The 12,840-nt window shown below is 34.3% G+C and overlaps 2 protein-coding genes across 2 annotated transcripts; one reads left to right on the plus strand and one right to left on the minus strand.

Moving 5' to 3' along the window:
* The first annotated feature begins 930 nt into the window (after positions 1-930).
* LOC133202912 (cilia- and flagella-associated protein 300-like) lies at positions 931-8,480 on the plus strand. The gene is made up of 7 exons (XM_061338776.1): positions 931-1,099; positions 1,817-1,898; positions 3,984-4,053; positions 4,889-5,055; positions 5,734-5,906; positions 7,784-7,850; positions 8,072-8,480. The coding sequence occupies exons 1-7, from the start codon at positions 999-1,001 to the stop codon at positions 8,198-8,200; spliced, it is 789 nt and encodes a 262-aa protein (XP_061194760.1). The 5' UTR covers positions 931-998; the 3' UTR covers positions 8,201-8,480.
* LOC133202913 (putative lipoyltransferase 2, mitochondrial) lies at positions 8,434-12,092 on the minus strand. Its single transcript, XM_061338777.1, has 2 exons — positions 11,602-12,092; positions 8,434-8,802 (listed from the first exon to the last, which is right to left on the minus strand). Exons 1-2 carry the CDS (start codon positions 12,062-12,064, stop codon positions 8,483-8,485), a joined length of 783 nt encoding a protein of 260 aa, XP_061194761.1. The 5' UTR covers positions 12,065-12,092; the 3' UTR covers positions 8,434-8,482.
* Between the last annotated feature and the right edge of the window lie 748 nt (positions 12,093-12,840).

The following is a 12,840-nucleotide window of genomic DNA, read 5'->3' on the forward strand; positions in this document are numbered from 1 at the left end:
TTCGTGTAAGTTGTACCATTTTTAACCACCTGCATGGTTCTCGAGAAATCAAAAACATATATACTTGGTACACAAATGCACTCCTATTCTTCTTCTTGGTCAATGGTATTGTGATTCAGATGATTACAAATAAAAAACTTAAAACCTCAAATCTGACTGCAATTATTCGCTACATTGACAACTCTAATCTACATATTTCATCAAATAATACCTGGGCAGCATATTTTATGTTTACATTTGGTAATGAATAGAATTTAAAACTGTTATGAAGTTACACTTTTCAAGAGCATGAATTGGTTGTTCAGCAAGTTTCATACATTTCAATGTCCCTATCAATGAAATCTAAAACGAGAAAGCCATTTTTTAAACATACGTGTCATATACATATATTGGTAAACTTCAATCGCAGACTTCAGCAAATTAATATTGCATACTAATACCTCGAAAGAATTTTTAAAACAGAAACAGGTGCATTAAGTGCTGGAACAAAGTTGTGTGGTAACTACAGATTCTATAGAATATTAAACTCTCATTTCATGTTCTATCATTTCCTTAAGGTACGACCATTTGATTATGAAAGGGGAGGGGGATGGCAAATGTTGTTGAGTTAGATTATTTTTATTTGCAGGACAGAATATCTATTTCCAAGATGACCAGAGACAGGTTATTAATTTTCTTCCACTTTGTGGACAGATCGACAGATAATCTGCCCCCCCCCCCTTCAGAATCAAATGGTCGTCCCCTTATTATTTATTGCAGGAAATATAGCCTTATATAATGTAATGTCTAAAGTAAAATTCCAAAAGGGAAAAAAATAGCTTTTTGAATTTTATGAGTTCATTTGGCATGGTTATCCCAAATAAACTGATATTGAAATATTTGAAGTACGAGTTACTAATTTTTCTTCAAACACTTTTAAGACTACGACAATTTTCAAGCATCAAACTGATTTACACGTTCTAGACACGCCAAAACAAGACAATACTTTAAAAATAAGTATGTCTGGTGATAATGAACGAAAGTTTACTTTTCAGTATTTAGATGGAAGAAAATTCCCTTCTCTCGAAAGCAAGGAGAATAAGGAATTATTGATGAAGTGGTTAGTATAGCTTTGTTGCATGTTGCTAGAGACGCTGTGTATCACTGTATGATGACTCTCGGTGATCTTACCGTAGTCCGAAATATCTGACGTTTTCCAGGCTTTTTTCACGATTTTGATATTTTACGTGCAAGGAAAACGTCAGAACCGGCGCCATTACGAAAACTGGAAATTCGCCGCCTCCAACTGGAGGCGGCATTCTCGGGTTGATTTTCGATATTTGCGAACCGAATTAAATGCTGAATTCACAACCTATTAATAGTACAATGCCTTTAGTACTCGCCAACATCGTTTTTATGGGTTTGTTTATGAAATATAGTTTGGTGAAAACATTTTATCAAACGGTCGACTTTTCTTTTCATTTCGTGCATTTTAAAATCTTGCAAGATCTGTATCGAAATGTGGAGTGGTATTTTCTTTTCATCGATATTGGTGAGTACTAAAAGCATTGTGCTACTGATAAATTGTAAGTTCGACATTTAATTCAGTTCGCAAGTATCGAAAATCAAATCCGGTTGGAGACGGTGAAATTTCCAGTTTTTGTAATGGCGCCGGTTCTGACGTTTTCCTGGCACGTAAAATATCAAAATCTTGAAAAAAGCCTGGAAAACGTCAGATGTTTCGGACTAATCTTACCGGTGCATTGATTCTCTGCATTGTTAATAGAGTTTGATGAAAAAAGAATATGAATTAACTATGAACTAGAGTCTTTTGTAGGTCAATGAAAGGAAGAATTTGTGCCCAGATGTTTAGTTTTGACCAACCTTTTCAGTCGTATCAAAAGGATGACTTTGCAAAGGTAAAAAATAAAAAAAAAGATCAGCGAATCATATAGATTATGATGTTGTGATAAACAATGATAAACAATACGCAAGTTTCGAGATTATCTCCCTTGGTGTGCTCTTTTGTTACGGAGGGGAGTTAAATTTTGTTTCTGTGTAAGCAGGCAGGTGGGACAGTTATTTATATATTGGATATAATTACATCATCTATATACCATTATAACTGATTGTCGGGATGAACTTTTCAAATCGAAAATTACCGAATTAAAGTAAAGGCGTCAATTTTTTTCCTATGAGCAAAATATTGGAACAAAAGAAAATAAAAATCGGAACAAAATAAAGTATCAGTGGATAAGAACTTATCAAATGAGGGAAGATATATGACAATCTCTAATAAATACACATGCATGTGATCATTGTACGTCAGCATTCTGAATGACTTTTTCCCTTATAATAACTTCAAAGAGCCCAATAACCTTTTAGAAAAGGTTTGTACAATCAAAGAATTATTTTTCTTATAAAGGCTATGACGGTTCTTTCGTTTTCAAGTATCCTAATTAAAAGTAAATTTTGTAAATATGTATAGTAGAGCTTTATAAAACCATCAAAATGTTCAAATGTTTCTCTCTAAAACATTAAATGAATTGTAAAAGCCATAGCCATTGTTCATTTATTTATGCACATTTGTATACATTAACAACCTGTCCCACTTCCATGCTGATATGGATACTTTTTGCGCCTCTATCATAGGAGAGTTACAATTTCGAAACTCGCATATTATGTTATTAAATACATGCTGCTGTTGCAAAGTATGTCATTTAAATTATCATTGCATACCACATATGACCATATTACTCATTTTATTTATGAATGAACGATCTTATCACATCTTCATTTACTTAGTGACATCTTTATGTCTTTGGGCTTTGACATAACAAACACACTCATGATTAAATAGAATGTTCTATCATTAAAATGATACTGTTATAAAATGTGGATGCAGTTAAATGATAAAATTCATTCAGTGTGTTGGCAATGTAGCAAATTAAACAGGGGCAGATAATTCAAATCTATGCTTATACTAGCGAACAATGCAGATAGTTCCAAAGGTCAATATGGTGTGCAAATTTGAAGCGAGAAATAAAAAGTTACATAATTATGTTGATTTTTAGCTCACCTCGACAAAGTCGAGATGAGCTTATGCTATACCCCCGGCGTCAGCGTCGGCATTAGCGTCGGCGTCCCATTTAGAGTTTTAGGAGAAAGTCCCATTCCCAAGTAACTATTAGCCCTACCTGGACCAAACTTGCATGGATGATGCATCCAAAGGATGGACACTACCACACTTGCTTCGGATGCTGGATCTGACCTAGATTTTCCAGATGAGCAGATGAGCAGGTCCATTCCCAAGTAACTATAAGCCGTACCTGGACCAAACTTTCATTGATGATGCATCTAGGGATGGACACTAACCAACCTGCTTCGGATGCTGGATCTGACTTAGATTTTCAACATGAGTGAATTTCAGCCATATTTTAACCAAATTAGCATGGATGATGTATCTAGGGATGGACACTACCAGGCTTGCTTTGGATTCTGAATCTGACCTACATTATCCAGATGAATGACCAGGGTAATTATTTTGGTGTAGCTATATAATATTATGGCCTGTTATGATTAAACTTGCATAGATGGTGCATCTAAGGATGAAAACTTCCAGACTTGCTTTGGATGTTGGAACTGACCAAAATTTTCTTGATTACTTAACAGGTTAAAAGTTTTTTTAGCAGGTCTATTTCCAAGTAACTACAAGTCCTAATTAAACCAAACTTGTAAGGATATTGATCTTGGGATGTTCCCTAACTAGAAAAAAAATATGATGTGAAATTTGCCTTACTTATAGATAACATTCGTTGAGGTGAGCTTCGTAATCTTTGATTACCTATGTTTTTCTTTATATTGATTATTATTTTGGGTAGAAGACACATATATAAGCTAAAAAATGCTTGCTGTGATTACTTTACTAGAACTGCTTTCAGTGCAGCTTCATTTTTATTCTCCAAAGCCATGCCTTAGCAATGATTAATTGTTTTTTTTTTCAGGATTTTATGAAGGATCCAAATGTAATTTCAAATTTACGCATGATATCAGGGGACAAGTGGACAGTTGTAGGTAAATGCATTTTTAAATTTCTCTTGTAAAATATCTACACATCAATCATTTGTCAAATATAAAATCTTTTTATTGAAAAAATTGGATACATATTTTGGAAGAAAACAAACCAGGGTCGAAGTTTTACATATAAATTGACAGGAAAAATGTTTAAAATCTTCCCAAGAACAGAAAGATATTAATTGCAGAGCTGCCAACCCTTACGATTTTGGCATAAGGCTTATGGTTTGAGCATTGAAAATATGCCTTACAATTATTCTATTTATCCTTACAATACCCGTTTATGTCCGTTAAAAATTTGGAATACCGGTATTCTCCATCTTCTCAAGTCAAGGGTTTCTGATTCACTTCACTCCACATAATATGCAGAAACGTTTATGATAACGTTTATGTGGAGTGGATCAGAAACCTTTGACTTGGGAAGATGGGTATTCTCAAGTTTGTCCACCTTCAGTTTTCATTATTTAAGTAAAAATAATCATAGTCCTTACAGCACTTACTTGTATTGTCATTGTCCATTTTAATGAGAACAAAATGGAAAAATATCCAGCGACCGGGGGTCCAATTGGCGGGTCAACTTAGTCTTACGTTTTTTAATTTTATAAAGTTGGCAGCTCTGTAATTGGTAATTTTTATGTACTACAACTGACAATCCATGTAGATTCATTTACCTTGTCCAAATCATTGGCCACAATAGGAGTCAAACTTAAATAAAGGAATCAGATTAGCATGATGGCCCTTGGGCTTAATTCTTATTACATGTACTGCTATTAATTGGCTTTCTTCATCAAACTCCCTTTACTATAAATTTGTAATTTTTTGGATTTTCTCCCAGGAATTGCGGCTACCAGTGTAACTGCTGAGGTTGTACCATGCTCTGTCCTGTCCATGACTCTCTTTGACAGACTCACAGACAAAGGTGTAGTGAGGGAGTCAGGACACATCAGCAAATGTTTTGATGAGTTTTATGGAGAGTTCCAGATCTCAGATGAATTAAGAAAAGTAAGTAAATATTATTTAAAAAATAATCTTATTTATAATACAGTTGAACCTGGGTATCTCAAACACTGATATCTCAAATACCACGGATATGTGGAAGTGATTTGGAAGTCCCAAACACTTGTTCTTTAAGTATTTTACCCTGGATAATGGATATCTCGAATCCTTGGTTATCTCAAACTTTTTTCTCGGTCCCATTGAGTTCAAGATAACTTGGATGACTGTGTTGTCAAATTCTGCCTCAAGAAACTGTTTGTGAAAAGTAATGATATGATGTTTTTCCAAATTAAATTGACTCAAGTTTTGTTTTGAAGTACATGTAACTCAAAATTTTCGTTTTGTGTATAGGAATATAATGCACCAATGTTCTTCAGAATCTTTTAATCTAGATGATTAATAGAGTTGCAATGTAAGCAATTTACATTAAGCATTGATCTGCATTGCTGAAGTAGTTTGCTGCTTAATGTATTCATCTTTTACGTCTTGTTTGGATGACATTTAGCAGGATGATGGCAAACAAAGCCAAAATATTGTTCCTTAATATTCATGGTAGAATCATATACTACTATATCAAAAGTCTTTTACATACAAATTATGTTTTAAGTCTTTTTGATTGGCTCCTTTTTTCTACCTTAGTTTACATACCTATTTAAAATCGTCATTTTAATCGCTTTATTTCAGATGCTGTTAATTGATGATTCTGATAACTATTGTCTGTACAGTGATTCAGAGAGAGATGAATTTTTATTCCGAATATTTTTCCATCTTTGCCTGGGGGGTAGGTTTAATCAATTTGAAGATGAAATACAACCTTACTTGGATGTCACCAAACAGATCTACAAGGATTTGATCAGGTATCCTTTATTATTAGATCTTTGTTTACCCACTTTCCCTGTATTGAGTACGTACAGGCTAGTATAATGCATAATATGTCAATCATGAATGTATAAGTCAAAATTAATGAAAATTTTCTCAAAGTAATTTTCTATACTATACTAATCACATTTTGAAGAAAAACAAGCTAATTTACTGAAAGAAAGATTATTTTAGATATAATCCACAACAATTATAACAATATACAAGTTTGTGAACCTTGACCGTTGTCCCTTTCACCTGACCTTAAAATCAATATGGATATTGAAGTGAATCTGAAAACCATTTCATACAGTTGATAAACTTGTGACCTTCACCTTTCCCCATTGGCCTCAAAATCAATTATAATTTAATCTTTTTTTTAAAGTTAGAGAGATTGTTTACCTTAAATTTCATTGCAAAAGTTAAAAGAGAACAAAGTTATTATCTGGAATCCATTTTAAGCAATATTTGAATTTCTGTTCTTGGCCTTTGACCTTTTGACCTCAAAATCAATTGGGTTCATTTTAAGTCTTAGGAAGTAATGATATAAAATTCCTTTGCAAAAACTACAGAACTTTAAGAAATATGCAGAAACTAAAGTGACATTGAAATGACAGATTGACAGATGGGCCCAAATTAATATCCCTGCCTTTAGCCAAATTGGGGGACAACAATCTATGCTAGTGACATTTCTGTGAGATTGCTGTTTGTTCTAGAGATTTTACATGGAGTACAATTGATGCTCACTGATACATTAAAGAAAATCCCAACAAGAGGCCCAAGGGCCTTGAATCGCTCTTCTGATAAATTGTACAACCTATCACTTCTATTTGAAGCCTTTAAGTATCCTGCATGTATATTTAGATAAAGCCTTGAAATTCCAAATGTAGGTCATCATGACCTACATTTTAGGTAAAACATTCTGAGAACCTAAGATGATTCTAAACCAATTAGTACCTGAGAGTAGGTCATGGTGACCTATTTATCAGTTGTCATTCTCTGAGGACCCAAGATGCATCAACTAAGTTTGATGACTCTAAGCCAAATAGTAACTGAAATATTTATATAAAGCCATAAAATTTCATAAAGTAGGTCATTTTGACCGACTTTTCAGTTGACATACTCCAAGGACCCAAGACGCAACAACTGACAAAGTTTGATGATTCTAAACCAATTAATACCTGAAATAATATTTAGTCAGGTCACAGTGACCTACTTTTCAGTCAATGTACTCCAAGCACCCAAGATGCATCAACCAACAAAGTTTGATGACTCTAAGCAAATTAGTACCAAAAAATATTTAAATATAGCCATAAAATTCCAAAAGTAGGTCAGAGTGACCTACATTTAAGTCAACATACTCCGAGGACCAAGGAATAAAGCCATAAAATTTCAAAAATAGGTCACAGTGACCTACTTTTCAGTTGACTAACTATACGGACCCAAGATGCAACAACTGACAAAGTTTGATGATTCTAAGCCAATTAATACCTGAAATAATAATTAATCAGGTCACAGTGACCTACTTTTCAGTAGATGTACTCCGAGGACCCAAGATGCATCCACTGACAAAGTTTGATGATTCTAAGCCAAATAGTACCCAAAATATTTAAATATAGCCATAAAAATTCAAAAGTAGGTCATGGTGACCTACTTTTCAGTTGAAGATTTTTTGAGGACCCAAGATGCATCAACTTACAAAGGTTTTATCGGTAGGGGACAAATAACATCTTGTTAGTACCCTTATCCACATAGAATTAAGAAATTTTGTTTACTTAAAGTTAAAGCATGCTTATGGCCAATTGCAGGTGCAGTGCACAAGTAGACACTGATTTTCTTCATAATTGATTATAATTATTCAATTTTCTTTTAAAAGTGTTCAAAAGAATCCAGATACCAAAGATCTCAGTATTGTCTCCTGTGTGTTCAAGCTCATAGCAAAAGTGAGTGTTTAGAGACAATATAATAAAGAACTTCCTATCAATTAAGTACATTTGAATTTGCTTTAGTTATGGATAAATTAAAATTCTACAGGATTTTTGAAAGGGTTATCCTAGATAATGATTCATAAATACATGTATTAGAGTGGTATTTCATTTCCAAACTTACTCTGAACATTACATTAGTGAAACATGCCTTGGATTTATTTTCAATCTCCTTTCAGGATGGTGAAGAAATGTTTTACCCTGCAAAAGTGGACCACGAAAACACATTTTCATATCTTGTGGTTGACCCAATTAAAAGAACAGCAGCAGTGTTATATCACAACTTTGGTGCTAGTGAATTTGAGTGATATCTTAATTAAATTTACAACACAGGTGTCACACCTGATACCCATTCAAAGCAGCGGGAATCTCTCCATGTTCAGTGTGTCAAGGGAAATAACTTTGCTCTTTTTTTCAAATTGGTGTACAAGAGCTTAATCTGGAGTTAATATTCCTTCCTCTGATTAAGAACCTACACTCTAAGCCTCTATCTATAAAGGAAGACTGATGTTCTGCTTCTTAATAATGTCAACAAAAAATGTTTACAATCTGATGGTTGATAATAATTTATTGAAATAAAGCACAAAACCCTACACATGTATATGATTCTTCTTTCTTATTGCTGATTCTAAAATCATTTGTTTACATTTCTTTTCACTTTCTTCTATGAGTGAAAGGTCTTGTTTTGAGAGATGTTCAAATGACAGATCACAATTAAACTGTCCCTTAAAGCTCTCCAAAAATGGCCATAAAATATCTTGAACTTTGACCTCCAATCCGACTTCCTCAGTGATGGATGTGACCCCCTTGTCTTCTATTCCACAAGGTACAATATGTTTATACCAGTCTAAGTCTGTGTTACAGTTCAAAGATATCCCATGAGTTGTCACATAACGACTTCCATGTATTCCTGAAAAGAGGAAAAACAAATAATAGTAAATATTGCATTAGACATATTCTGCCTTTGTAACAGCAGTCCTAATATATTTGCTGAAGGACTGAGTAGTTTAAGTTGCAATCAGAACTTTGTTCAGCATTCAAAAATCACAAAGATGGAAGTGATTTTGATGAACCTTGCAATAGATCAGTCACTGAGAGTCAGGGATGAGACTAAAATCCATAATACTGAAAATGATGGATTTTTGTCATTTTTACAAACTATATGTTTTCATCATTTTTGTTCATATTTTGAGTTTTGCATTTAATTGTAGAAGATGAGTGTTTGCACAAAATTTATTTCATCCGGGTCACTAATTGCTGCTACATTGTGTACTAGAATTTTAAGACAGTCAAACCTCGTTATCTTAAACTCAATCGAGAATGGGACTGAGAAACAAGAGGCCCATGGGCCACAGCGCTCACCTAAGTAACTTTGGCCTTGCTGTTTTTCACCTGATTTCTCCCCCCCCCCCCCCCCGGTAGTACTTATTGTGACCCCGCCCTATCCCCAGGGGTCATGATTTGAACAATTTAGAATCTACACTACCCCAGAATGCTTCCACATACGTTTCAGCTTTTCTGGCCCAGTGGTTCTTGAGAAGAAGATTTTTAAAGATTTTTCCTATATATTTCAATGTAAAACTTGGATTCCCTATTGTGGCCCCGCCCTATCCCGGGGGGTCATGATTTGAACAATTTAGAATCTACACTACCCCAGTTTCAGCTTTTCTGGCCTAGTGGTTCTTGAGAAGAAGATTTTTAAAGATTTTTCCTATATATTTCAATGTAAAACTTGGATTCCCTATTGTGGCCCCGCCCTACCCCTGGGGGTCATGATTTGAACAATTTAGAATCTACACTACCCCAGCATGCTTCCAGATACGTTTCAGCTTTTCTGGCCTAGTGGTTCTTGAGAAGAAGATTTTTAAAGATTTTTCCTATATATTTCAATGTAAAACTTGGATTCCCTATTGTGGCCCCGCCCTACCACCGGGGGTCATGATTTTAAGAATTTAGAATCTACACTACCCCAGCATGCTTCCACATAAGTTTCAGCTTATCTGGAACAGTGGTTCTTGAGAAGAAGATTTTTAAAGATTTTTCCTATATATTTCAATGTAAAACTTGGATTCCCTATTGTGGCCTTGCCCTATCCCGGGGGGTCATGATTTGAACAATTTAGAATCTACACTACCCCAGCATGCTTCCACATAAGTTTCAGCTTTTCCGGCCCAGTGGTTCTTAAGAAGAAGATTTTTAAAGATTTTTCCTATATATTTCAATGTAAAATTTGGATTCCCTATTGTGGCCCCGCCCTACCCCCGGGGGTCATGATTTGAACAATTTAGAATCTACACTACCCCAGCATGCTTCCACATAAGTTTCAGCTTTTCTGGCCTAGTGGTTCTTGAGAAGAAGTTTTTTAAAGATTTTTCCAATATATTTCAATGTAAAACTTGGATTCCCTATTGTGGCCCTGCCCTATCCCCGGGGGTCATGATTTGAACAATTTAGAATCTACACTACCCCAGCATGCTTCCACATAAGTTTCAGCTTTTCTGGCCCAGTGGTTCTTAAGAAGAAGATTTTTAAAGATTTTTCCTATATATTTCAATGTAAAACTTGGATTCCCTATTGTGGCCCCGCCCTACCCCCGGGGGTCATGATTTGAACAATTTAGAATCTACACTACCTTAGGATGCTTCCAGATAAGTTTCAGCTTTCCTGGCCCAGTGGTTCTTGAGAAGAAGATTTTTTAATGATCCCACCCAATTTTTGTATTTTCTTAATTATCTCCCCTTTGAAGGGGACTTGGCCCTTCATTTTAACAATTTAAACTCCCCTTCACCCAAGGATGCTTTGTACCAAGTTTGGTCAAAATTGGCCCGGTGGTTCTTGAGAAGAAGTCAAAAATGTGAAAAGTTTACAGACGGACAGACAGACAGACAGACGGACGGACGACGGACAAAATGTGATCAGAAAAGCTCACTTGAGCCTTCGGCTCAGGTGAGCTAAAAACAGAGAGATATCCAAAGATTCAAGATATCAAGAGTAAAATACTTAAAGAATAAATGGTTGGGACTTGCAAATTACTTCATCATATCCATGGTATTTAAGAAGTTCAACTGTATAGTTATTTTATCTGTAAAATATCCAATTTTTTTTAGATCGAACTGATGCACTAGTTTTCATGCTGTTTACCACAATAATAAGATATAGTACAATGTCTTGCAACAGACCTAAGTTCTGAGAATATCTTGACAAATAATTATAACAACAATGCCCTGCAAAACAAGTGAGATATTTCAATCTGCACAAACTCTCATTCTGTTAAAAAAGAGAAATATAGTAATACTCATCTTTAGAGGTTAGGTAGCTCCAAATTTTTATGACTGTTTTTCATAATTTTCTTTAAAAATAATTACTTTTAGTCGTATAACAAAAATTAATTCTATGACTAGTACATGTAATAATCATTATCAGAAATGATGAATTTCAGTCTCCCCCAAATGTAGACGGTATTGATTATTGATGTTTTCACCTGATAGTTGCTTTGTGTAGTGACCATCAGAATTTCAAAGCAAATCAAAGATCTGTTTTAATCATGTTACTCAGATTGGCTTTACATATACATGTTCATTTACATAGTTTGAAACATTCATGCATTTTGCTTTAAATAGAACTGCATATTGTCGGTCTTCTCTTTCATTTTTAAATTAATAAATTACAGTACCTAATAAACAATCGATAGCTCTTTTTTTCGACCTACCTATTGCTCCTATTTTTCTATCTTCAATCCACACGCCTGTTTCTTGATCAGCATTTGCCTTTAAACCAAATTTTTTACAGGTATCAATCATGGTTTTCTCCAATGCACACACATACCACTTCATGCTAGGTTTAAAATGTTTTAAGTTTATAACTGGATAAGCAACCAATTGTCCAGGCCCATGGAATGTTATAAGTCCACCTCTGTCTGTTCGGACAAAGTCTGCTCCAGTGCAGAGTAATTTTTCCTCAATTTCTTCATCATAGTTTTTGCTTCTGATTCCTATCGTATACACAGGATCATGCTCAACTAACAACAAAGTATTATCTGCAGATGGTGTTCTTCCATGGAAAAAATCAAAATGTTTCTGTTTGTATTTGTTCTGGACCTGCTCTGCAGCTCTGAATCCCATACGACCAAGATTGACAACCTGGATGAGTCGTGATGCTCCATCCATGTTCATGGGCTGACTCCAGAACAATCCTTTGAACCTGAATCAAGAGGATGTTTAAATTTGATACATCAGATTTTAAATCCAAGGTCAAGAGGAAAGGAATAAGATATAAGTATTTACTAGCTTGTAAATTTCAGTACAGAAATCACAGTCATGATTATCTTTTACACTCTTAAGGACATATACAACATACCTTACCTAGATCTTCGTATAACTTATGTTCGTAGACAAAAAATCAGCATGCATTACCAGGGGTTTTAAAAAGATATCAATTGATTAAAATTCTTGTATAGTTTAAAGAAAAATATACAAAAATTACTAAACATATATTCTAGATGTTTTGTTCATCCAAACTTTTTTTACAAGTGTACAACAGCATATATATATAGACATTAAAATGTAGCACACAGTTCCTAGAAGTATCGGAACTCTTCAACTCCATGGAAAAAGACAATATAGTTCAAACTACGTAGCATATGTCCTTAAAGAATGTGAAATAAAGCTATTTACAAGTAACTTAGTAAGTTTTCTTTCTTGTTGTAGTGAAGTTAAAACGAAAATGAAAGTAGTAGGTAGTTAATTCAAGCTAACTCGTTCAATGAAATATAATTCAGGGTTGTTATTTTTCAAATATTGTTTAATCATATCCAATAATTTTTTTGTCTACCATTATTTCTTTTAAAAAGTAGATATAAAAAAATTAATCGTTTAAATGCCAGCAGTATTGTGTTATAATTATCGACGTTTGATACTTTTGAGTACGAGTTAGTTTTCTGAGAGAAACT

Source organism: Saccostrea echinata, unplaced genomic scaffold (assembly GCF_033153115.1).
Source record: "Saccostrea echinata isolate AGI-Se365-2 ecotype Australia unplaced genomic scaffold, CSIRO_AGI_Sech_v1 ptg000047l, whole genome shotgun sequence".
Lineage (NCBI taxonomy): Eukaryota > Metazoa > Mollusca > Bivalvia > Ostreida > Ostreidae > Saccostrea > Saccostrea echinata.